Source organism: Rhincodon typus, chromosome 37, assembly GCF_021869965.1.
Source record: "Rhincodon typus isolate 14 chromosome 37, sRhiTyp1.1, whole genome shotgun sequence".
Classification (NCBI taxonomy): domain Eukaryota; kingdom Metazoa; phylum Chordata; class Chondrichthyes; order Orectolobiformes; family Rhincodontidae; genus Rhincodon; species Rhincodon typus.
In genome coordinates, this window is record NC_063368.1 from 20,748,427 (window position 1) to 20,775,014 (window position 26,588).

General features: G+C 43.6%; 1 protein-coding gene and 1 pseudogene across 5 annotated transcripts; both read right to left on the reverse strand.

Annotated features, from left to right (window-relative positions):
- Window positions 1–1,633: 1,633 nt before the first annotated feature.
- Window positions 1,634–1,776, reverse strand: LOC125487197 (annotated as a pseudogene).
- A 19,885-nt stretch (window positions 1,777–21,661) lies between these two features.
- thap7 (THAP domain containing 7) lies at window positions 21,662–26,572 on the reverse strand. Of its 5 annotated transcripts, none has more exons than XM_048617647.1 (5): window positions 26,548–26,572; window positions 25,341–25,440; window positions 25,036–25,191; window positions 23,328–23,447; window positions 21,662–22,781 (listed from the first exon to the last, which is right to left on the reverse strand). In XM_048617647.1, the coding sequence occupies exons 2-5, from the start codon at window positions 25,418–25,420 to the stop codon at window positions 22,076–22,078; spliced, it is 1,062 nt and encodes a 353-aa protein (XP_048473604.1). In that variant the 5' UTR covers window positions 25,421–25,440; window positions 26,548–26,572; the 3' UTR covers window positions 21,662–22,075. The 5 variants fall into 5 exon arrangements, with proteins under 5 accessions (XP_048473604.1, XP_048473605.1, XP_048473603.1 ...); XM_048617648.1 differs by lacking the exon at window positions 26,548–26,572 and adding an exon at window positions 26,516–26,534; XM_048617646.1 differs by lacking the exon at window positions 26,548–26,572 and adding an exon at window positions 26,496–26,514.
- Between the last annotated feature and the right edge of the window lie 16 nt (window positions 26,573–26,588).

Here is a 26,588-nt window from a genome sequence, read left to right on the forward strand (position 1 = left end):
AGCATGGATTTGTGAGGGGTAGATCATGCCTCACAAACCTTATTGAATTCTTTGAAGAGGTGACCAAACATGTGGATGAAGGTAGAGCAGTGGATCTGGTATACACAGATTTAAGTAAGGCATTTGATAAGATTCCCCAAGGTAGGCTCATGCAGAAAGTAAGGAGGCATGGGATAGGGGGAAATGTGGCAGATTGGATTCAGAATTGGCTGACCCTTAGAAGACAAAGGGTGGTAGTGGACGGAAAATATTAAACATGGTGCTCAGTTAAGAGTGGTGTGTACCACAAGGATCTGTTCTGGGTCCTCTTCTATTTGTGATTTTTGTAAATGATTTGGATGTAGGAGTGGAAGGGTGGATTAGTAAGTTCGCGGACGATACGAAGGTGGGTCAAGTTGTGAATAGTGCTGAGGGCTGTTCTAAGTTTCAAAGGGACATTGATAGGATGCAGAGCTGGGCTGAGAAGTGGCAGATGGAGTTAACCCTGAAAAGTGTGAGGTGATTCATTTTGGAATGACAAACTTGAAAGCAGAATACAGGGTTAACGGAAAGATTCTCGGCAGTGTGGAGGAGCAGAGGGATCTTGGGGTTCATGTCCACAGTTCCCTGAAAGCTGCCACCCAGATGGATAGAGTTGTTAAGAAGGCGTATGGTGTGTTATTTGTCATTAATACAGGGATCGAGTTCAAGAGCCGTGAATTTATGCTCCAGCTATACAAAGGCCTGGTTCGGCCACATCTGGAGTATTGTGTCCAGTTCCGGTCGCCTCATTACAGGAAAGATGTGGAAGCGTTGGAATAGGTGCAGAGGAGATTTACCAGGATGTTGCCTGGAATGGAGGGAAGGTCTCACGAGGAAAGGTTGAGAGCGCTAGGGCTTTTCTCTTTAGAATGACGAAGGATGAGTGGTGACTTGATAGAGGTGTACAAAATGATCAGAGGTATAGATAGAGTGGACAGCCAGAGAATTTTTCCTCGGGTGGAGATAGCTATTACGAGGGGGCATAGTTTTAAAGTGAGTGGAGGTAGATATAGGGGAGACGTCAGAGGTAGGTTCTTTACTCAGAGAATGGTAGGGGCATGGAATGCATTGCCGGAGAGGGTAGTGGAGTCGACCTCATTAGGGGCTATTAGATAGGCATATGGATGATAGTATAAGGTAGGGGTGGAGGTTAGATAGACCTTAGGTTTAGGGTAAAGGTTCGGCACAACATCGTGGGCTGAAGAGCCTGTACTGTGCTGTACTGTTCCATGTTCTATGTTCTATACTCAGCTGGGTTTAAAGTATGGTGTGGGGGTGAAACTTCATCACTGCATGCAAAACAAAAATCAGAAGCTCAATTCAATGAACAGGGGATACACTGAAGAGAACAATTCCTTTAGAATACACATTGAAGGGTAGTTCTCTCTGCAATGGCACTGCAAAGCAGTTAACTACTCACGACACTGACACAGCCCCACTAACAAGCCAGTAACTTCCTTCACTCATTCAAAATTATCACATGGCCTGTTTAGAAAATATCAGGTTTGCAGACACAGCTGGTTTTCAAATCACTGGATTTGAGGTAGTATACTTTTATAAATAAAGTGATCCCAACATTAACTCCGCACATACTCTGTTGCAATCTGGAAGGTAAATGTTTATCAGCACAAATTTTGTGGCCGAACATCCCACATTTGAGGACATCACAGGCATCAGCACACCTGAAGTGCAATGGGTTAGCCTCATCCTGGGAGAACCATTTTCACAAACATGGTCTCTCCCCTTACTTTGTCTTCCATTCTTTTGTCAATTTTATATCAATGCAGCCCCTGCCCCTTTAATTCTATGAGCTTCAATTTTGTCAACACATCTATTATGTGGTACTTTGCCATAACTTGGTGCTCTTGCATATACTTTGCTAAAAAAAAAACTACAGAAAGCTTCAGAAATTTTGGTCTACACAACCTTCAGCTTCATTAAAGGATTTTTTTTCTTAAATTAGCCACATTTTCACCACCCATAACCCTTACTAATAGAACCACAGAATCCCTAGAGTGGGAGCGGGCCATTCGGCCCACTGAGTCCCCATCAACCCTCCAAAGAGCATCCGTCCCAGATCCATCCCCTTACCCTAGCCCTGCAATTCCCATGGCTAATCCATCTAGCCTGTACATCCCTGGACACTATGGGCAATCCACCTAACCCGCACATATTTGGACTGTGGGAAGAAATCGGAGGAATCCCATGCCGACACCTGGATAACGGGCAACCTCCACACAGCCAGTCACTCAAGGGTGGGATCGAACCCAGATCCCTGGCACTGAGGCAGTAGTGCTAACCTCAGTCACTGCACCAGCCAAAAAGAGAAAGTGAACGTCCCGTGAAGGCAACATTAGGCTTAGCTGCAAAGTTGACTCCCCCAAAGACTAAAACAAAGGAGAAACTATCGAGAAAAGATTGCTTCCAAGAAATTTAGTGAAGCTATGGAAAAAGAATGTAAGTTAGTGGATCATTCTGGGCCAGTGAAGCATGACAAGTAAAATTGCATTATATTCCATAAAATGATTTGTTTTATGAATTGCTACTATTAGCTTCTCCCAACATGAGCAGGAAGGAAACCTGAAGCTTTCAAAAATATACCATGCATGTACATACAATCAGAGAGAGCACACATCAATGTTAGAAAGCTCTCAGTGCTTCATTCTCAAGTAAGATCCACTTTGAAAAGTGGTCTGCTCCCAAATGCACTGGTCTTAGATGATACCATGTATGTCATAACATAATTCTAAGAGGCTAGATGTATCAGACATGCCTGAATGCTGTATTGTCCTACATGCCACTAATGGCTCATTTTAAACATCAGAGCTGTGTAATTTCACATATTAATCACCAGACTTATACTTAAGATTCTCCTAATTGAAAGTTAGCAACAAGAGCTCCATCCAGATAAGAATTTCTGTGCTACTCATTGTAGGAAACCTAATATACATGAATTTTAAATTGTCCTTTAGCATCTTCAGTTTCCAAAGAGTAAATAGCAACTGAATATAATAATGGCTGTTCAGCAACTTTGGAAAAAAAATGAAACCCTCTACTTTCACAAGCTCTGGTCCACTTGAAGAGACAAACTGAAAATATCAAATATCAATTGTTTCAAATCTAAATGATTGAGGACTTCATAAATGAGCTGTACTCTATTGTGGAGAACATTAGCTCAATGTTAGACAGCAGCTCTGATTGACTAATAATTACACAGATTTTTCTAATTGGACATAACACACTCAGAAAACCCAGCCTCACCAATACTCAAATCTCACCAAGACCCCCAACCCAGCAAGCGAGTGGAACAAATAAAGTTACCTGAATTCTGAAATACCATTTGAAAAATGCTAATTGTTCTCAGTTTCCTATTTAATTAGTTCCAAAGCCAGGATTTGACGTACAGATAGTATCTCAAAACTGGCAACTTGTGACCAGGTCTGTACTGGATGTCGGATCTTTAGTTTTCCAGAGACAAATATTAAGAATATAACTCAATCATTAACAGGCATGTGAAATCAGGCAAGCCCAGGTCAGGTGGGCTCAATTATTGCTAAGACCACTCAGAACATGAAAAGATGAGCATGTGAAGCCACCAACAAGCTTGGTACACCATTGTCAATGCAGCACCTAACCAAAGTATCCTAGTAAATTGTTCTACACACTTTATAACAACTAAAATGTATGCAAACAGTTCTCAAAAATCTCCGCTTTTCAGATAGCCCAACTTGAGACAGTGTACCTGTTTACTCACAACATGAAAAACACAAAATGATGAGGCCCCAGTTTGTGACCAGCACAACACACAATAACCAATCAGAACACAGTCCCATTACCCAAAATAATCACTGCAACCTTCTGGCGGCAAGAGGAATAAATTATTTAACCATAACATTCAGTTAGTAATGCGTGGAGCTGTGATCATGACAACTATTCACCCTCAGACTCTCCCAATAATTCTGTTGGCAATAGCTCCCCTTCCTGCTCCTATAGCATTACTTTTGGGATCAACCCCAGGATCTCTTTTTGGTCCCCTTTTCTCAGCTGAGTCTGGAGGTACTGAAGGCTAAACACCAGAACATAAGGAAAAACACGCTGCCCTTCTAATAAATTGATGCAAAGACCTTGCATTTGTATTAACATGTACGTTGGAAGATACCCAGCAATACAAGAACACATAAAAATTCTGTGGAAGGTCAGCCATTAAGTTCAAGACAGATTTTGATAGATTTCTAGTTATTAATGACATCAAAGGATCCAAGGATAGAGTGGGACATTGAGACAGATGATTAGCCACAGACTGTAATGGAAGAGCAGGCTTGTGGAGCTAAAGGGTCTACTCCTACAACAGCACTTCTCTAAACTCCACCATGGCTGCAGACTGCTTACCAACATCCAATACCAGATGAGCAGAAAGTTCCTTCAAATAAATATTGAGAAGACTGAAGTCATTAACTTTGGTCTCCACTCAAAACTCCATTCCTCTCCCTGGCAACACTTAGTCAGCCTGCTCATATTCTCGTGCCACAGCTGGTTCAGACATGAGCTTCCAGCCTCATATTTAAGCCATCACTAAGACTAATGAATTCTATCTTCACATGATCACCTGACTTCGCCCATCTCAACATATCTGCTCCTGAAACAATCAGACTAGCCATGATTTTACTGAACAGCAGAGAAATCTGGAGAGGCTGAATAGCCAATTCCTGCAACTTTTCCTTATGTTCTGGTGTTCAGACTTTAATACGTCCAGACTGAACTATTCCAAAGCATTCCCGATTGCCACATCCTACACTCACAAACTTGAGGTCATCCAAACTCCACTGTCTATGTCATAATCTGTATTAAGGCCCATTCCCCTAAACCCTGCTTGATGACCTACATTTGTTCCATGTCAAGCAATGCTGATTTTAAAATTCTTATTCTCATTTTCAAATCCCTCAAGGACCTCAACCTTCTTTACCTTTTAATTTCGCCCAGTCCCACAACTCTTCAAAGATGTCTGCACCGTTTTAATGCTGGCCTCTTGTACATTCTCAATCACGATTGCTCTACCATTGAAAGCTGTTACCTCAGTCTGTATATTTCTCCACCTCTCTACTTGAATTTCCTTCTTTAAGATGTCTTTAAAGTCCATCTCTTTTAGTGGCTTTGATCATTTGACTTAATTTCTCTTTTATGGCTTGGCATCACACATTGTTTTGTGATGTTCCCTGTGCTTTTAACAAGCCACACAGACCACAGGTTTGAAGTTAAGACATCTGGTCTCAGTAGATTGGCAATTGGGCAGAAAGCTCAATTAATAGATCATCAGTACTAATCATTATCCAGGACAACCCTGGAAAGCACGCAACTGAGAACAGAGAGCTATCATGGCTGTTGCACTCAGGCTAGCAAGAGTTAATTTGATGAAAAGTAAATTTTGGGAAAACGTTGGGAGATGTTCTTTGAAAAGGCGGGGGGTCAGGATGAAAACCATGACAATGTTCAAATGTATTGAATCTGTGATGGAAGATCTAGAATACTGGAGGGATGTGCTACACTGACTGAAATGTGGTCTTCTCTTTGTTTTACTTAATGTCAAATAATCTTATACCTTATTAACATAGTCCTATTCTTCCTTCCAACATATTATCATTGATGATTTGCTTATTAAATTTATGTCCAAATATTCAGGCACGTAATTAACAATGCAGTTTTGCAAGCTCAGTGACACCTAAACCGCTGTCCTCATCCCGCTGAAGGCTATTGTGTTTCCAACTTACCTTGCCGGATTCTAGTGAAAATCCAACTTGCTATGGGGGGATAGTGATTTTTGTTAAGTGATCGCATGAATATTATTTTAAGACCCAGTTGAGAGTAATGTGGCCACAGGAAATAAATTGTTGATGGTCTATTTAAGAGATATGTAAGCCCCACTCCCCCACAAAGTTCTTGAAAATTCAATAAAGTACTACGTGGTGGCAGCAATGAAAACACTGAGTAGTTCCAGGATGCGTATTTGTGAGGTCATGAGGCCAGCACGTTACTTACATAATTTTGCAGATCCTCAATTAATGGGCACATGATCTGTTACAAGGAAAGGTTAATTATTTTGCTGAGAAAACAAAAACTGAAATAACATTAATTATTTCCTGTGACTATATTGTAGAAATCTGCTCAGTAACTTGGCAGTTTCCCAGTCTGCTATGGAGATGTCTATCTTTGAATGTACCTCATAAATTGGCTGAGATTTGCATCACAACACTCCCTGGTTTAATCCACTCAAGATCATGGCAGATAAAGCTTGTTTCATGGCTGCTTATCAAGTTTAGAATGGACAAAGCTGCTTTAGCTGGGATTGTGCAAATCAGATCAGTAACCAGCTTTCTGACATTATGTAACTACTTCCTGATATACATGCCTTTGTTTCACCATAAATCTTGAATCTGCAATTGCAGTTTTACAGTGTGTGAAATACTAACATATTACATTCTAATATATGCCACATGGTACGTTTATTAGCTGATCTCCAGTGCTGTTTTTCACAAAGACTGGTGTCTGAAGTGCAGCTGTGTCAGACTGTGCACTCTCAGATTCCTAAGGGCTTTCAACATGTTGGTTGGAGGTGTGGTCAGTGTTACAGGGAGTGAATATCCTTGATTCAACAGAAGATATAAATAAATATGCCACTTTTCTTACTGGCTACACCATAGCCTAGAATTTATAACAGCCCAGTGATAATAAAAATACAACTCCTCAAAAATATAGTGTGAAGTGCTCAGAGTGCTTCAACATACATCTTTTCATGGAATGCTTGCCAACTGCCTTTGGTGTACGATGAACAAGGCACTGTAACATTTTAGTTTCCATTACACAGTCATACAGCGTAGAAATGGACCCTTCAGTCCAATTAGTCCACAGCCACCTTTTCTCCAACAGCTTGGAAGTCTCTTTATCCAGTTATCTGTTTAGTTGTCAAGTGATTTCTGAAGTGATCATAGAATAGAATTCTGTCTTTTGTCCTCCAGCTTCTTCCTATCACTCAGAACAATTTTAAGTTCCTTCTCTGTGATGCTATCCAGCAGTTTTAATTTGAAGATATATGGTGCTTACTGGAGATTGGAATGGCTTATTTAATTGAAAACTTTCCCTGAACTTGTGTATCAATGATATACTGAAGACTACGTAATATCAAAAACGCCTCCTAGATATCTGCAGCCAACACATGAAAATTAAGGAAGCAACAGCATTAGGATTTCAGTCAGTTGTGCCTTCAGCCATCAACCGTCTAGACTCTAAATTCTGGAATTCCCTCCCTACACCTCCCACCTTGCCCTTCCTTTACAAGGCTGATGATCATCCAACTCGCCACCCTGTTCCTTCGCATATCCTTTGATCCCTTCAGTCCTAAAGAACTATATCTACATCTTTCTTGAAGGTCTTCAATGTTTTGGCCTCAAGAGTTCTTGTGGCAGAGAATTCCACAATCTCAGTACTCTGGATGAAGAAATTTCTCCTCATCTCTGTACTAGGCGGCCTATCCATTATCATTACACCGGGACCCAGACATCAAAAACATCCTTCCTCTTCTTGTATAAAGTTCTTAGCTTATCACTTTAAATGCACCTAACCACTAGTGCTTTAGTCCAGTTCAAAATATTGTAGGCAGATCAAGTCAGTCCTCTTAACACTTCATTTGAGTTGGTGACGATTTTTGTCTGATTGAAGTATTCACAGAAGTGTAAAGGTACTATATAAATGTAAGCTATGTTGCACATAAACTTACCTTTACAAACTTGATCTGCCTGCAATATTTTGAACTGGACTGAAGCACTTGTGGTTACGTACATTTAAAGTGATAAGCTAAAAACTTTATACAAGATGATGCAGGAAGGATGTTTTTGATGACTGAGTCACAGTGTAATGATAATGGGCAGGCCACCTAGGACAGAGAGGAGGAGAAATTTCTTCATTCAGAGTGGTGAGATTGTGGAATGCTCTGCCACAAGAACTCTTGAGGCCAAAACATTGAAGATCTTCAAGAAAGATGTAGATATAGTTCTTAGGACTAAAGGGATCAAAGGATATGCAAAGGAACAGGGTAATGAGTTGGATGATCAACAGGCTTGAAGGGTGGAGTGGCTTACTCCTGCTTACATTCTATATTTCCATGAAATGCCTTTGTTGACATGGTCAGTTTGATTCAGATAGAGTCATAGAAGTATACAGCACGGAAACAGGCCCTTTGGCCCAACTCATCCATGCCAACCAGGTTTCCTAAACTGAACTAGTCCTATTTGTCCACATTTGGCCCATAATCGCTCTAATTCTTTCCTATCCATGTACCTGTCTAAATGTGTTTTTAATGCTGTAATTATACTCGTATCTTTCATTTCCTCTAGCATGTTCCATATACTGACCACCCTCTCTGTGAAAAAGTTGCCCCTCAGGGCCCTTTTAAATCTTTTCCCTCTTATCTTAAACCTATGCACTCTATCCTAGGGAAAAGACCTTGGCTATTCAGTTCTCTATACCCCTCGTGATTTTATAAACCACTATAAGGTCACCTCCCAGTCTCCTATGCTTCAGGGAGGAAAGTCCCAGCCTTTTCCAGTCTCTCCTTTCAGCTCAAACCCTCCAGTTTCAGTAACATCCTCGTAAATCCTTTTTGCACCCTTTCCAGTATAACAATATCCTTCCTATAGCAGGGCAGCCAGAATTGTTCACAACACTCCAAACGTGGCCTTACCAAAGTCTTGGACAGATGTAACATGATGTCACAACTCCTGTACTCAATGATCTGACCGATGAAGGCAAGCGTGCCAAACACCTTCTTCACCACCCTGTCTAGTTGTGACGCCACTTTCAAGGAGCTATTTACCTGCACCCCTAGGTCTCTGTATGACAATACTCCCTAGGGCCCTACCATTTACTGTGTAAGTTCTACCCTGGTTTGTCTTAACAAAACGCAACATCTCACATTTATCTAAATTAAACTCTATCTGCCAGTCCTAGCCCACTGGCCCAACTGATCAAGATCCTATTGTACTCTTAGATAACTATCCTCACTGTCCACTCTACCACCAATTTTGGTGTCATCCACAAACTTGACTAACCATGTCTCCTATATTCTCATAGATGGTTGCACCTTCAGGTCAGAGGGTCAGCACAAACTATTACTCCAAGAGTTATCATGCCACCTGTATTAACAGTGTAGAAAGAACAAATGGGAATAGGAGTAAGCCATTCAGCCCCTTATGCCTATTCCACCTCTATAACTTAGCTTAATTTATCTGCTTTGGTTCCCTCATTTATTATATTTACCCAATAAATACCTATCAATCAAGAAGAAGCCTGTATCAGAGACACTATAGTTTACTCACAACATTCAAAACAAGGCCATATTTTGTTAAATCAATGGCTTGGCATTGAAGATCACATGGTGATATAAAACCAAGAGGGTTCACCAAAATCTTGATAAATATTCTTCCCTCAACCAATCTGATTCAAAAGAGGTTAACTAGCCATTATCCTCTGATGTTCTGAGGTCTTTCACACAAATGTCTCCACATTAGCCTGCACAAACGGAAGTGCACACTATACCTAATCTGCTTTACATTGGACTGAGACACTCAAGACAGGGACAGGTAAATTAAAGGTTTTTCTTAGAGCTTACCATTAATACATCTGCCGTGTATTACGTCAATAGCTATAGGAATATCATGCAATTTGTTTTAGTTTCTATGTCAATTCTCATTATTCAGTTACCTACCTTACACACTTCCTATTACAACCGGCATGTATACCAATTCTCAATAATTGTATACAATTACAGTCACAATTTATAAGTTGTACACCAAATAATATTAAAATCACTGATCTGTTCTAGTGAATACTAAATTTTTCCTTCCATGTGAGGGGGACTGTCATAAAATACACTCAGATACCTACACAGCTCACGATTTGGAAGTCTTACACAAGTAGTAGGATTCTCTCCAACAACACAGATCGAAAAATGTGCTCTTACTTTTAACCTCTTGACCTTTCATTGGAGAGGTGGAAGATGCAAGAACTTCATGGTGCAGTCAAAAAGGATGAACTTATTTCACTCATTTCTGTTAAATCCCATGAACAGATTTCTTAGAATGTTCAAATACAGTGAAAAATATACTGATTATAATGTCAAATAAATTGGACACTAAATCCTCTACCCTGACATATAGAAACTACATTAATATTACCACCATTAAATAAATCACTACAAGCATTGAGTTTATTGCAACTAAAGATCATTCACTGATTATCACTCAAACTCAATCCTTCTCACAAATCAACACTTTAGAACTCCTAATCTCCTTTCCTAATACAATCAACATGCTTTTAAAACAAAAGTTGACATTCCCCAGACCACTACCTGTAGCTCATCACTCTCCTTACCTTGAGCAACCTTGGTGTTGGTTATTTATTTATTGTTACTTTAAATAAACTAGCAGTTTAACTAACTAAAGAAACCTAACAATCTTTAAAAGCATCTTTAAACAAGTCTTTACAATAGTGAACACATCAAGAGTTTTTTTGAAGTTTAAAACAGATGATCAATGTTTGAAAGTCACATCAGAGTTTAAAATAATAAAAGGTGAACCTATCGAGACAAGAATCTGACAGGACATGACAGAGTGGCTGCTGAAAGGATACTTTTCCTTGTGAAAACAGCTAGAAGAGGGGTTTAAAAAAATGGGGTCTCCCATTAAGGACAAAGGATGAAAATAATTATTTTTCCTCAGAGCATGGTAAACATTCAATCTCTGGGGTAGTGCTCCAGTGGAAGCAGGGTCAATGAATACTCTGAAGGCAGAGTATTGACAGTCAGTGTTTATCGGGGTATCAGGGAACATGGAGCTAAGGTCACCATCAGATCAGCCATGACAGAACAAAATCAAGGAGTCAAATGCCTACTCCTACTCCTGATCCCAATTCATATCGGAACACCACCACCTACATGTTCCATGGCACTCACCATCCTGATTTGGAAACTTATTGCTGTACCTTCAGATTCGATGGTCAAAATCCTGGAACTCCCTCCCCTGAGGCGTTTTGAGTCGACCTACATCAAACGGAAAATGGCAGTTCAAGCAAACAGCTCACTGCCACCTTTTCAAGGGCAGCTAGGGGATAGGCAATAAAGGCTGATGAGCCACATCCCATCGGTGAATAAAGAGGTGTTCATATTTTCAACATAGACAAAGAAAATAGGAGTAGGGGGAAAATATAAGGCCCTTTGAGCCTGCTCTGCAATTCAAAAATAAGTGAAGTCTTCCTGGACGACAGGGCTGCTCTTTCATTAGGGGAGATGACTGGTAGTGGTTTTAACCTGAAGGTCACCACGCCTCAGACAAAGGAAGAGGTTGAGTAGGAGAGTGCTTCATAGTCACCTCAGCCAATGTAGGTGCTGAACCCATGCTATTGGCATTAGTCTACATTACAAGTCAGCCATCTGAGCTAACCAACCCCCAAAATTAGCTAATTATTCAACTCAGAGCCCTATCCCAGCTTTTCCCCAGGCCCTATGATCCCTTTTGATCCAGAACTAGATCTAACTTCTTCTTGCAACATTTGTATTCTCGTCCTTTTGAAATCAATGCTAAAGCAGAGCTGCACTACTGAGGCTGTATAAGACTCTGGTCAGACCAGTTGTGAGCAATCCCGGGCCCCATATCCAAGGATAGCATTAGAGGGGTTATGACTCCATTAGAATGGAGTCTCGTTCAAACTTACAGAATACTGAGAGGCCTGGATACAGTAGCCATGGAGAAGATGTTTCCACTAGTAGGAGAGACTAGGACCTGAGGGCAGAGCTTCAGAGTGAGGGAACTACCCTTTAGAACTGAGATGAGGAGGAATTTCTTCAGCCCGAGGGTGGTTAATCTGTGGAACTCATTGCTGCAGAGGGCTGTGCAGGCCAAGTCATTGAGCATATTTAAGACAGAGACAGATAGTAAGGGGGCCAAGGATTATGGGGAGAAGGCAGGAGAATGGGGTTGAGAAATATGGCAGAGCAGACTTGATGGGTATAATGACTAATTCTGTTTCTATGTCTTATGGCCTTATGGTCTTCTTGAAAACATTTTACATTTTGGCCTCAATAGCTTTCTGCGACAGCAAATTTCACAGCCTCAACACTCTCAGGGTGAAGAAATTTCTCCTCATCGCAGTCCCAAATAGTCTACCCAATATCCTTAAATATAATCACCAAAGTGTTCTGGATTCAGATTTAACTGCTTTATTGCTACCTGTATTATGATTTAATTGGAATTGCTCAGCAAAACAAAACACGATTTTCAATTTACATTATATAAGTCGATAATTTGCAAATATCTCTTTCTTGTCTTTTCTCTCCCCATATTATCACCCACCTGCGCCCTTCGATACTTAGTCATTTTTGCCAATCTATACTATCTTGAGATGACCTCCTATACCCCATCCTCCATAAACTTAAGCTCATCCAAACTCTGCTGCCTCTATCTTTAACACACTAAATCTCATTGATCCACCACCTCTGTGCTTATTGATTGGCTCCCAGGACCTCAAAACTTTCAATTTAAAATTCTAAGCCTCGTGTTCAAACCTTCCAAGTTTTCCCCTCCTCCCACCCTGAAACTGCATCCATCACTCCAAAAACTCTTGTTCCTCTAACTTTGGTTTTTACACATCCCACATTACCTGAGTAAAACCATTGGCAAAAATTCCCAAAGCCATGCAGATCATAAGGTCTAATGTTCACTGCATACAACAATCATTCCCTCTCTGCTCCTTCATGACCAGTTTGTGAATCATCCCAACATCTAAACCTTTGGTTGGGTTTCAACTTATACCTCATCGCTCTTGGGATCTTGGATGTTTTCCACATTAAAAAACTCCTACATAAATGCAACTTGTTTTTGTTAGATCCATTTTCACCAAATCTACGGTTTTACTATTAAAAAATGAACTCCCTTGGATTTAACAAACCAATGAGTAGAGTTTCAAAGGTCACAGCCAAAATCTCCCTCCCACTGCAATCTAAAGAAATGCTCGCTCCCTAGAATGGAGGTGTTAGTCCTGTTTCACTGAGATATCTTTGTCCACATACAGCATCACTTGGACCATTTTATTCAAATAACCTGCCTATTTAAAAATACATTTTGAAATAGTAACAGCTAGTCGAGTGTAGCATGGTAAGAAAATTGAACTGCTATAGGGAGGTGCTCCAAAATATTTGAAATGGTCCCAGCTGATTTGTGCTGAGCTTAAGTCACATTCGCCTGTCTGCCTTAGGGCATACTTTTTTTTGGAGGTCATATTTAACACAGAAACACAATGAATAAATTCCAAGAAAGTTTAAGAAAATCTGGAAACTCACAAAATGATATGCAATTTTAGAAAAATCTCTAACTGGAGTTGGAGGGCAAGCAGTGAGAGCAAGGAGTAGTAGGGGGCATGGACTGACAAGAGAAGGTTGACAAATGTATGATGATGAAAAGGAGACTAAAATGGGGAGAGGGAGAAGTGGATACGGGTCCAGGGGACACCAAGGCAGCACAGTGAATGGAGGAGGCAGTGGCAGCAGGGGGATTTGGCACAGGTAGGGGTGGGGATGGTGGGGATGGGGTTGGAAACTGGGGTGAGTGGAGGAGGGGTGTAGGGGTGGGACAAGTGGGGTGTTGGGGTGTAGGGGTGTTGGGGTGTAGGGGTGTTGGGGTGTAGGGGTGGGGGTGTCCGAGCTATGTGCCCCTCAATCCCCCCCGATCCCGCTCCTTACCTGAGCCACGGCCTCGCTGCTCATCCCGTTCTCCCCCGAGTTCAGGCTCGGTTCCAGCCGCTGTCTCTTGGCCTCAGCCGCCGCCGCGTCTCCGGGCTCGTCCCGCTTCAACCCTCGGAGCATCCGCTCGGCGCCAGGGCCCGGGCCGGGACCGGGTCCGGGACCGAAGCCGCTGGCAGCCCCCGCCTCCGCCGCCATGGTGCGGGCCGTGTGAGTGGGGGAGAGGAGGAGAGCGCGGGCAGAGAGCGGGGGCTTGGTGAGGGGAGGCGGTTCGGAGGCTCGGTCGGTCGGTCGGCCGGCCAGGCAGGGAGCTCGGAGCAGGGGGTACCGTGTACTCCGGATCCCGGAGAGAAGCAACACCGAGGCCCAGAGCCACCACCGCCAAAACCGGGAAAGGCTTTGAACCGGGAGCGGAAAACAATCTTTAAAAAAAACACCCGGATCGGCCGCGCGCGACACACACACAGTCACTCACTCGTCCCCGCGCGCCGCGTGCCCGACTCCCGACACACACGGGGACGCGCTCGGGAATGTTCGGGAAAGATCGGAATCAGGCGGGAACTCCGGAGCGGCTCGACCCCAGGCCCCGGCCCGGCCCGGCCCGGCCCGGCGGGGCCTCCCTAGTCGGGGGGCAGGGGGGTGCCGGGGGTCAGGGAGCTACACCCCAGGCTCTGAGGAGTCTTGTTCATTCATGAAACGTAAGCATCGCTGACTGCTTAATATTTACTGCCAACCTGTAATTCCTTTTGAGAAGGTGGTGATGATGGTTTTCCACCTTGAACCACTGCAAGCTAATGGTGGTGGTGCAGGGGCAACTGTAGTGTTGTTAGGGAGGATTTCTACCCAGCGACATTGAAGCAAAAATAGCATATTTTCCAGGATAGTAAGTGTCTGGAAGGGAACCTGTACGTGATTGTGTTCCCATATATCTCTTGCCTTGTCCTTTCAAACCATAGTGGTCATTGATTTGGAAGGTGCAGTCAAAGATGTCAAGATGCTGAAGAGCATCATATAGATGGTGCACATAGTTGCTAGTATGGATAGGTGAAGGGTCCAAATGTGGATAGGGTGCCAGTAAAGCAGATTGTTTTGTTCTGGATGGTGTCAAGCTTCCCAGGTGTTTGATTTGATTGATTTATTGTCATGTGTACCTAAGTACAGTGAAAAGCTTTGTTTACAACGTGTACAGGCAGATCATATTAAGCAAGGACTTACAGATCATAAGGTGGAAAAAAAACTAGATGGAGGTATGCAAGTTACATCGCACAGGTTGTGGGCTAGGCAAGATCAGCCTCATTTGAAGTTACAGAGTCCATTCATCAGTCCAATAACAGCAGGGAAGAAGCTGTTCTTGAACCTGCTGGTGCATGTGTTCAAGCTTCTGTATCTTCTGGCTGACGGAAGAGGTTGTAGAAAGCTTGGCAGGGTGCGATGGATCTTCAATGATGTTGGCATTTCAATGATTTCTGGAGCAACGGGGCCATGTAAATGGAATCCATGATTGGAAAGTTTGCTTCCATAATGGTCTGGGCGTGCACACAACCTTCTGTAGTTTCTTACGGTCCTTGGTAGAGCAGTTGCCATACAAGGCTGTTATGCACCCGGACAGCTTTCAATAGCGCATCTATAAAAGTTGGTGAGGGACCTTATAGACATACCAAATTTCCTAAGCCACCTGAGGAAAAAGAGGCATTGTTGTGCCTTCTTGACTGTCGCATCTACGTGGGAAGTCCAGGACACGTTGTTAGTTATCGTCACACCTAGGAACTTGACGCTCTCCACTCTCTCAATCTCAGCTCTGTTGATGTAGATGGGGGCATGTTCTCCTCCCTTCTTTCTGAAGTCAATGATCAGTTCTTTAGTTTTGCTGACATTGAGAGAGAGAGGTTGTTTTCACTGCACTGCCACCAAACCCTGTATTTCCTTTCTGTATTCTGACTTATCATTGTTTGACATCTGTCATACCACAGTGGTATCATCAGCAAACTTGTAGATGACATTCATTTGGAATTTGGCAACACAGTCACAAGTGTACAGGGAGTACAGTAGGGGACTGAGAATACATCCTTGGGGGGCTCAGTGTTGAGTGTTATCATGGAGGAGGTGTAGTTGTCTATCCTCACTGATTGCGGCCTGTGGGTCAGAAAGCTGAGGATCCAGTTGCAGAGGGCGGAGGCGAGACCTAGGTCTCTGAGTTTTGAGATCAGTCTGGAGGGAATAAAGATGTTGAAGACTGAGCTGTAGTCGATGAGCAGGAGTCTGACATAGGTGTCCTTGTTGTCCAGATGTTCCAGGGATGAGTGGAGGGCTAGAGATGCCATTTCCCTAGCCCTGCACTCATCCCTGGAACATCTGGACAACAAGGACACCCATGTCAGATTCCTGCTCATCGACTACAGCTCCGTCTTCAACATCATTATCCCCTCCAGACTGATCTCAAAACTCAGAGACCTAGGTCTCGCCTCCATTCTCTGCAACTGGATCCTCAGCTTTCTGACCTGTTACGTTGGTAGACAAATGGCTGAAGTAAGTTGCTGGAGCTGCACTCATCCTGGGATATTCCATCACATTCCTGACTTTTGCCTTGTAGTTGGTGGACAGGATTTGAGGAGTCAGGCTCAAGCTGTTCCAGTACACTCACAAGGCTCTTATCTACCTGGTAATATGGAAAATTGCCCAAGTTTATGTCCAGTACACAAAAAGGACAAATCCAACCCGGCCGATTACCACCCCATCAGTCTACTCTTAATCATCAGTAAAGCAATGGAAGGTGTCATCAACAGTGCTATCAAGCAGCACCTGCTCAGCAATAACCTGTTCAGTGACACCCAGTTTGGGTTCCACCAGGGCCATCCAGCTCCTCACCCCATTACAGCCTTGGTTCAAACATAGACAAAAGAGCTGAATTCCAGAGGTGACATGAGAGTGACAGACCTTGACATCAAGGCTGCATCAAGGAGCACTAGCAAAACTGGAATCAATGGGTATCAGGCAACAAACACCAGTGGTTGGAGTCATACCTGACACATAGGAAGATGGTCGTGGTTGTTAGAAGCCAATCATCTCAGCTCCAGAACATCTCTGCAGGAGTTCGTCACGGTAGTGTCCTCGGCCCAACCATCTTCAGCTGCTTCATCAATGATCTTCCCAATGTCATAGGGTCAGAAGTGGGGATGTTCGCCAATGATCGTACAATGTTTAGCACCATTTGCAATTCCTCAGATACTGAAGCAGTCCATGTTCAACTGCAACAAGATCTGTATAGTATCCAGGCTTGGGCTGACAAGTGGCAAGTGACATTCGCACCACACAAATGCCAGGCTATGACCATCACCAATAAGAGACAATCTAGCCACCACCCCTAGACATTCAATGGTGTTACCATCACTGAAGCCCCACTATCAACATTCTGGGGGTTATCATTGACCAGAAACTTAACTGGACTCACCACATTAACAGAGTGGCTACGAGAGCAGGCCAGAAGCTGGGAATACTGCGGCGAGTAACTCACCTCCTGACTCCTCAAAGCCTGTCCACCATCTACAAGGCACAAGTCAGGAGTGTGATGGAAAACTCCCCACTTGCGTGGATGAGCGCAGCCCCAACAACACTCAAGAAGCTTGATACCATCCAGGACAAAGCAGCCTGCTTGATTGGCACTACATCCACGAGCATCCATGCCCTCCACCACTGACGCTCAGTGGCAGCAGTGTGTACTATCTACAAGATGCACTGCAGAAATTCAGCAAAGATCCTCAGATAGCAGCCTCCAAACCCACACTTCCATCTAGAAGGACAAGGACAGCAGACATATGGGAATACCACCATCTGCAAGTTCCCCTCGAAGTCACTCAACATCCTGACTTGGAAATATATCGCCATTCCTTCACTGTCACTGGATCAAAATACTGGAATTCCCTCCCTAATGGCATTGTGGGTCAATCCCCAGCAGATGGATTGCAGCAGTTCAAGAAGGCAGCTCACCACCATCACCTTCTCATGGGCAACTATGGGTAGGCAAGAAATGCTGGCCAGCTAGCAACAGCCACATTCCACAAAAAAAAGTTAAAAAATGTAAGTTACTCACTACAGAATTCCCAGCCTCTGACCTGCTGTAGTAACCACAATATTTATTTGGCTGGTCCTGTTAACCTTTCTAGTGCATCATCAAATTAGCTTAAAACTGGTATCTGAAAAGATAACTTACTGAGAAGATAACTCACTCACTGTAGCCTTGCCTTTTGCACTGGTGTGTTTAGCTCTTGTACCATTCAGAGCCTCCTCCTCTCGTTAGTTGTTTAATCGTTCACCACCTATACAGGACTGCAGAGTTAGATGTGTTCCATTGGCTGCAAGATCACTTAGCACTGCCCATTACATATGCTGCTCCCACTGTTTGGAATGAAGTAGTCCTGCAGTAGTTGTTGCTGACATCTCATTTTAAGTTAACATCACATTTTAAGAACTGCCAATGCTGGGGTCAGAGATAACACAGTGTGGAGCTGATGGAACACAGAAGGGTCCTGACCCGAAACGTCAGCTTTCCTGCTCCTCTGATGCTGCCTGGCCTGTGTTCCTCCAGCTCCACACTGTGTTATCTCATTTTAAGTTTGCCTGGTTCTCCAGGATCAAGAGTTAGTTCCCAGCCATGACAGTAGTGGTAGAATGGGATATATCCCAGTCCACAAGACCACAGATTGAAGTCGAATACAATTCTGCTATTGCTGATGGTCCACAAAACATCACAGATGACCAGTTTTCAGTTGTTAGATGTATTCAAAATCTGTCCTGTTCAGCATAGTGTCATTACACAATGGAGACTATGTACGTGGGACTTTGTATATGTGTACAGGACTGTGAGGTGGTCATTCCTACAAATACTGTCATGAACAGATGCATATGTAACAGATGGATTGGTGAGGATGTGGTCTTATATATTTTTTCCTCCTGTTGATTCCCTCGCAACCTACTACAGACCCAGTCCAGCAGCTGTGTCTTTTAGGACGCAGCTAACTTGGTCTGAAATGGAGCAACCAAAATCTCCCAGCCAGAAACAAAATCCTGCAACTTCCTTCTTAACAGCATTGTGGGTGTTCCTGCACCACAAATACAGTAGCACTTCAAGAATCCATCACCTTCTCCAAGGCAGTTGGGGCCGGGTAATAAATACTGGGCTAGCCAGCAACACCCATATCCTACAAACGAGTAAAATAGTGATTCAACAATTGAGAGAGAGTGCGAGTGAGTGAGCATGTGTTTGTAGTAAGCAGCAGGATGTTTCCTTGCCCACGTTTTAACTAATTTAATAAAACTTCAAAGGGTCCAGTCACTATTGAGAACTGCCAGGACAGTGCCTTCATGTCTACAGACCTCTGGTGGGTCTGCCCTGCTGGTGGGTGAAGACATACCCAGGGATAGTGACGCTGTCTCGGATGTGGTCTGTAAAGTATCATTTGCTGACTGTCACAAAGTCAAGCTGGTGCTTGATACGTCTGTATGCCAGATATGCCAAGTCTCCCACTTCTGGCACAAGACCTCAGATGTTAGTAAAAAAAGACAAGGCAGTGTGTTCTGTTGCCATTTCTGGTGCTTAGGTGCAACTGACAGTCAGATGGTTCTGTTGGTTGAATTTCTTTCTTTAGAAGTGGAACTGAATAGCTTACTTAGGCAACTCTGATGAAGAGTCATCTAGACTCAAAACATTAGCTTGCTCTCTCTCCATGGATGCTGCCTGACCCGCTGTGATTTCCAGGATTTTGTTTCCAGCTTGCTCAACCATTTCAAATGGCAATCAAGAGTTAACCAAATTGCTGTGTGTCTGGTGTCACATGTAGGCCAAATCAAATAAGGATGGTAGATTTTAATTATGGGTTTTTGGACAAACAGCGACCAATAGACAGCCAGATCACCATTAGACTTGCCTATAATTTCAGACATATTAACTGAATTTAAATTCCACCAGTTGCTATATGGTGAGATTTCAATTTATGTTCCAGAGTATTAGCTAAATTATTAGTCCTGTGACATTACCATCACCCCAATGCCTCCCATCCTCGGAGCTTAGGAACCTTAAATTCTTTCTCCATAGTCCTGCATTTCCTTTGCTATTATGAGCTAAGTCCAAAATCCCCATCCTTTCTTGTAATTTCTGTAGTTACTTTTATTCACTGGCTTATTTTTGTACATTCAACATTGTAGGTTTAACATTTCCCAAATAGAAAACCTTCAAGAATAATTCTAAAAGTAATTTTAATTGAATCCCATTCCTTCAACGTAAGTTGTTTTACAGTTTGTTTGTTAGTGATCAACTGATGCTGGTCAAATTGAAGGATTTCAGCAATCATTACTGGAATCATAAATCCATTAATGTAATCAGTAAAACAACGATCTCAGATTCTTGGCTTCTCTCACACGAAAAAAAAATGAGTTAGCAGAACTGAAAACATGTAATTGTAGAATACTGTCTGAAAGTACTTTCGTAAATTTCTTGCATTTTACACATCTTTTCATATGAGACCAGGTGTGAAGTGACTCAAGCGAGGCTGTCCTGAATGAGTTCTGAATGGAGTGTATTGTACTGTTTAAATGTTGACCTACAACTACTTGTGTTTATACAACACCTATAACAGCACAAAGTATCTCAAGGTGCTCACAAAAGCATTATAAAGCAAAATTAGACATTGATCCACATCAGGAGATATTAGGGGAGATGGTCAAAAGCTTGATCACTGTGTCTTAAAAGATGAAAGAGCAAGTGTAAAGGGGAATTCCATAGCTCAGGATCCAAGCAGCTGAAGATACAACAGTCAATGGTGAGCAATTAAATTGTGGATGTTCAAGATGATAGAATTAGAGGAGCACCAATAATCGAGAGAGTTGTGGGGTTGTCCTGACAAGCCAAAATGACAATCTCAGCAAACCCTGTGAACAGGAACCATCAAACTACTTTCCTAGTCATTTGCTCCACCCATAACACATTTTTTCCCTCCACGTTTGTGTCTGTATATATCTATGTGGGGGGACAGTTTATAAGGCGGGGTTAGAGTTTTAAGAAGTAGAGGTAGGTCACCAGTCCATAAAATTGTTTGTCTGTAGCTAGAATCTATTCAGTTTTAATAAATAGTAATTCCTCTTAAGTGCAGAAACCTGGGATTACGAGACAGGTAAATTGGGGGAATTTTGTGTACTTTCATGAAACACTTAACTTTGTGATGACTTCACGAATAGCATGGTTTGATTTTCAGCACACGACCACAATGAGGCTTAACAAGATGGAGGATGTGGTCAGTGGGGTTTCGAACCTTAGCTCTATGGAGGGTAGAATATCGGAGGCTGGCCAGGAGCGTTTTGAAAGAGTCAAATCACGTCAGCTTCATCCTGTACAATTGTGAGCTTTCCTAAAAGCCATGGTAAATCAACAAGAACAGTCATAGCCTACAGGCAGAATCCCAGGACAGCCAGTCTACAAACACTGATACAAGGTAACATTGAGAGACAAGCAATCGCTTCTGCAATCTGTCATTTCAACAAGTTTGTTTTCAATTTTTTTTGTCTACAATTAGAGAGAGAGAGAGAGGACTGTAATTGGCCTTACTATCCTGTGTGTTAGCTGGCAAGGGTGACAAAGAAAAAAAACTGGTTCAAAGTCCTTCTTTTCACTGTCTGGATCCATGCCAGAAAATGCACAAGGGTGACTGTTGAAAGAGGCACGACTGGGCTTAGCTGTGTGCTGAAAGACATGGTTGAATATTCCCCAACACAAATGGAAAAATTGCACACAATGTGGTACGATTTCTTGTGGCCTTCTGGAACAGAGATAATGACTGAGGGTACACAGACCAATGATTTAGAATGCTCGTGTTTTGTACAACAGCCAATGTTCTCAATCATTAAGATCACAGTGAGAACATTTACTTTTATGTTAAACAGTAAAATGTTCAAGAGTTCACATCATCTCTCACACCGCAAAACCTAGCGACAGATTAGTTAACTCTTCATAATTCAAACTTTGTGGTGTGATTTCTGTCACTCCACACAAGTCAGAGGGAGCTTAGAAAATCTCCTGCATTCACCATAACAAAACTCCCCACTCCACCTCCCTCCAGCCACATTGCTTCATCTCCCACATCCCACATCCTCTCCCCAGCCACTCTCCTATCGCACATTTTCCGCTCCTCTCCTCAACACATCACTGTTCTCCACAAATTTTACTGCTGGTTTGTTTAGCAAAGAATCAACAGCACTGGTTAAATAAGTGAGTGAGTCAAACTGTAGCTACAGATCCACAGCCTCATCCACCACTTGCACCTCAAACACTTCAAACTGTGGCTGGTAGTCCTCAGTTAAGTCCAATTCAGCACATCCATCTCGAAGCACTTGATGTTGTGGTCTCAAGATGGATGTGATACGTGCCCGCAGACGACTCTCCCGCTTCCTGCTGGCCCGGAGCTCCTTGGTGACCTTCTCAAAGGCCTCCTTCAGAGCCTCTGCCTTCATCTTCCAAACCAGTGGGCAGCCTACAGTGTAACTGTGCTCAACAGGAATATAGGCCCCAGGTTTAGGTGGAGGATTGGGAATGCGAGCCATATACAACGCAATGGGGACAGGGTCCCTGTCATCATCCAGCTCCACTTGACAGTCAGATGATTGTTCATTCAGGAGGACAGACTGAGGCAACGAGATGTCCTTGGAGGCTTCCTCTGTATTTCCAGCTGCCTCCAACTCCACAGATTGTGAATTCACTTCAATGAGATAAATGACAGCAGGAGTTGTGGCTTCTGGCTCAGGCTGGTTTATGGAGAGTGGTATATCAGGAGATGATGTTTCATACAAGCAGAGACTTTCACTCACTCTCTCTTGGGGATCAGAATAACCCAGAACAAAGGAAGAACCATCTTGAGAAATGCTGAAGCCCATCTCTGAGCTAGTGTCAGCGTTCCTGAGATCAGGAGCAGGTAAACAGGCGCTGCCATCAGTGAAGCTGTTAGATAGATAGGAAGGAAATTAGCTGAAGGTTAATAAAAGGACAGGGAGCTATCAATTGTGGATATTTTAACGTCAGTTTCCTCCCCCTATTCTTAAGAACTCTGGAGTGCTGTTCATTCTTCACTGCCTAACCAAAATGACCATTATCTGATTGTTGGCAGACAAGCAGTAGCTACTGAATACTTGACTGAAATGGCATCACAATGAGCTTGACTGTGCCCTCATTTAACATCTCACAAATAGGTAACTACTTAAAGATTAAGAGTCTTGGCTCTCTTGTCCCTTCCCTGATCCAGTGGCTGGAGACAGGCAGCACTCATCTATCCCTGACAGGAAACTGCAGTCTCTACATCAACCATCTGGTCTCTAACACTCGAGCATGCACTAGCCATTTGCACTGAGTCAATGAACAGAGTAATAGAAGAAATACAAAAAGCATTTTTAGTTAAGATATTGATTTCGAGTGAACAGCATAAATGGTTTCCAAGCAGTATACATCCTGTGAATCACATGGTTAAAGCCGTCACCAGAAGTTTCTCACCATTCATTGGTGCGTACAGACAATGATTTTTCATTGTGTCCCCCACTCAGCGCCACCTTTGCCTGAGGACACGGCTGAAATAATGTGGGGACAGCATCATCTCGCAGGCGGTGATAACGACTGGGGGAAGAAAACAAGGAAAGCAGTGAATTTCCTCCACACACACACACCCGGAAATAAAGCTGGCCTGAATTGTGATGTGTTGGATCTGGGTGATTAGGGTCTGATGAACCACAGTGACCAGAGGAACCCAGGTCTGATGGTATAAGGCAACAGATTTGAAAGGCCAGGGTGATCCATCAAACTATGGTCTGATGGTTTGGGAGAACGAACTGGGATCTGTTGGACTGGTGATCAAGTGAACTGGGAACTGATAAACAGTGGTGATTAGGTGAGCCAAGATCTGATGGGCTAAGGAATCTGATGGACCTTGGCAATCTAAGAGACTGTAAAGAACACATGGACAAGGATCTCAGAGTCATACAGCACAGAAACAGTCCCTTCTGTCCAACCAGCCGAACATAATCCCAAACTAAACTAGTTCCACCCGCATGCACTTGGTCCACATCTCTCCAAACACTTCTTATTCATGAACTTGTCTAAATGTCTTTTAAAAGCTGTACCACTTTCTCTGGAAGTTCATTCCACACACGAACCACTCTCTATGTAAAAAAAATTGCCCCTCATGTTTTAAATCTGTCTCCTCTCAACTTAAAAATATGCTCCCTAGTCTTGAAATCCCCCACCCTAAGGGAAAAAAAACACCTGCCATTCACTTTATCTATGCCCCTCATTATTTTATAAACTTCTATAAGGTCATCCCCCATCCTCCTATTCTCCAGTGAAAGAGGTTCCAGTCTATCCAGCCTCTCCTTAAAACTCAAACCCTCCATTCCCCGCAAGATCCTGGTAACTATCTTCCGAACCCTCTCCAACTTAATAATTTCCTTTGTGTAACGGAGAGACCAAAACTGTACTATGTAACTCCAGAAAAGGCTTCAGCATAACATCCCAATTCCTATACTCAAAGGTCTGAACAATGAAGGCAAGCATGCTTAAACACCTTCTTAACCATCCTATCTATATGTGACATAAACCTCAAAGCCTCGGTCTCTCTGTTCTAGAGCCCTACCCGAAGCCCTACTTCTAATTGTGTCGGTCTTGCCTTTGTTCATTTTACCAAAATGCAATACCTCGCATTTATCCAAATTACACTCCATCTGCCACTCTTCAGCCCACAGATGTGATACAATTGATCTGATGTTCCAGGGATTGGGCAAACCAGGGTCTATCAGGTCTTGGTGATCTGATAGACATGGGTCTGGTAATCCATAGTAATCTGTGGAGCAGCGTGTAATAGCATCAAAGAATCCCTACAGTGTGGAAGCAGGCCATTTGGCCCATCGAGTCCACACCAAACCTCTGAACGGCATCCCACAATACCCCAACCCTATTCCTATAACCCTGCATTTCCCATGGCCAACCTACCTAGCCTGCACATCCTTCGGGGCAATTTATCGTGGCCAATCCATCTAACCTGCATATCTTTGGTCTGTGGGGAGAAACTGGAGCACCTGGAGGATCCCTAGCGCTGTGCAGTAGCAGTGCTAACCACTGAACCACCATGCCACTCAAATTATTAATGGGCTGTAGTGATTTGTTGAAGCAAGGCATATTGGACCAAGGTTTGACAGATGCTACAAATTACCTCAGCCCCACAAGCTCAAAACAGTGTTTCTCAAAATGTTTTGAACAGAAATAGATGAACTGCGACGGTGGATCCCAGGGAACTGTCCCATCTGGGTTCTTGCGGCAACAATTCAGCAACCAGATCTCACGCTGATGTCTTCCCTTCTTGGGCAACCTAAGTAAAATGAAACTAATGAGAAGTGAATGTGACCACAGTAAAGTATGACTGGGTGGGGGATTAAACAAACCTCAGCAAAAGAGGGAGAAACAACCCTCACTGAAGGAATCAACCTAGAGGGTAGGGTAGGGAGAGGTCTCACTGACCTGTGAAATGTGACTCCATTAATTCTTGAATCCTTGGTGTCCCGTGATGTGCAGCCCTCAGCCGAGCAGTGTCGGGGCATTGCTCTGACCCCTGCACGACCTAAGAAGAGTTCACCAGAGTCAGACCACATTGAACCCCATAGCCGGTAACCGCTCTTTGCTTGCGTCCAACCACACCATCTATTCATCCACACCCCGAAATGGAAGCACGCACCATCTCTCCCCACAGGCAAACCCTATGAATCCTGCTGCTCAGTCTCTCCCCTCTCCTTCCCCCACCCCATTCCCTTTACAACTACCCTTCACCTCCCATTTCTTATTCCCCCAACCAGCTGTTTCTTCCATCTCACCCTGGTACAAACATCTCTCTCCCTCCTCATTACCTTTCACTCTTCTATCATTCCCCTTTCCTTTCTCGTCTTTCATACCAGCAATCCCCCACTCTCCATCTCTCCCAGCCCAACACCCTCCCTTCTATCTTCTAACCCTCTTCTCCCCTTCCCAACCACCCCACACTTTTGCCTTACTCCGTCACCTCACCCATTCCATCTTGCCGCTTCCCTCAAGCTTCACCCCTTCCTTCCCCACACTCCCCTGCCCAAATCCAACCCCTCTCAATCCCACCATTTCATAATTCACCCTTCCAATTTCTCTAATGCCCCACCTCCCCCCAAATTCACCCTATTCCCCATACCCCTCTTCCTAATGCCACTCCTCATTATCCAACACTGAAGCCCACCGCAATTCCCCTGCCACCACCATGCTCTCCTTAATTACCCTCCCTCTTATCTCCTGTTCCTCCAATCGTCCCTATTACTTCCTCCCCTACTCCCACACCATCCATTTCCCCACTTCTATATCCCATTCACCACCTCCCACTTACCCCCACACATCACTTTTCTTCCCATCCATCCTTTCCAACCCACCCTCCACATACCCATCACTCCCTTGACCATAATCCCTCCCCCATTCCACCCCATACCATCCATTTTCCACCCATCATCCCCTATCCCTCCATCCGTACCATGCCCCATGACTATAATCTCCTCTCGTTCCCTCATCACCCCACTCCTCCGAACCCCCCCCATCCTATATCCCAATTATCTCTACCCCTATCCTATCCCTTCCCCTCCCCCAACACCCGTCTTCCCTTACACTATCCTCGTTGACCTCACCAAAATGGCCGACCCAGGAGCCTCAAACTTACGTCACGGCGCACAGACGCAGGGCGGAGTTGGGGGCAGGTAG

What these genes read in the sequence shown, in the direction of transcription:
- thap7 (XM_020516102.2), bottom strand. Translation starts at nt 25,528, where the DNA reads ATGAATAGATGGTGTGGTTGGACGCAAGCAAAGAGCGGTTACCGGCTA. An exon ending in TTTGAGCTTGTGGGGCTGAG is followed by an intron (nt 23,448 to 25,035) that starts GTAATTTGTAGC and finishes TTCTTCCCCCAG; the next exon opens with TCGTTATCACCGCCTGCGAG. An exon ending in TCTGTACGCACCAATGAATG is followed by an intron (nt 22,782 to 23,327) that starts GTGAGAAACTTC and finishes TCTATCTAACAG; the next exon opens with CTTCACTGATGGCAGCGCCT.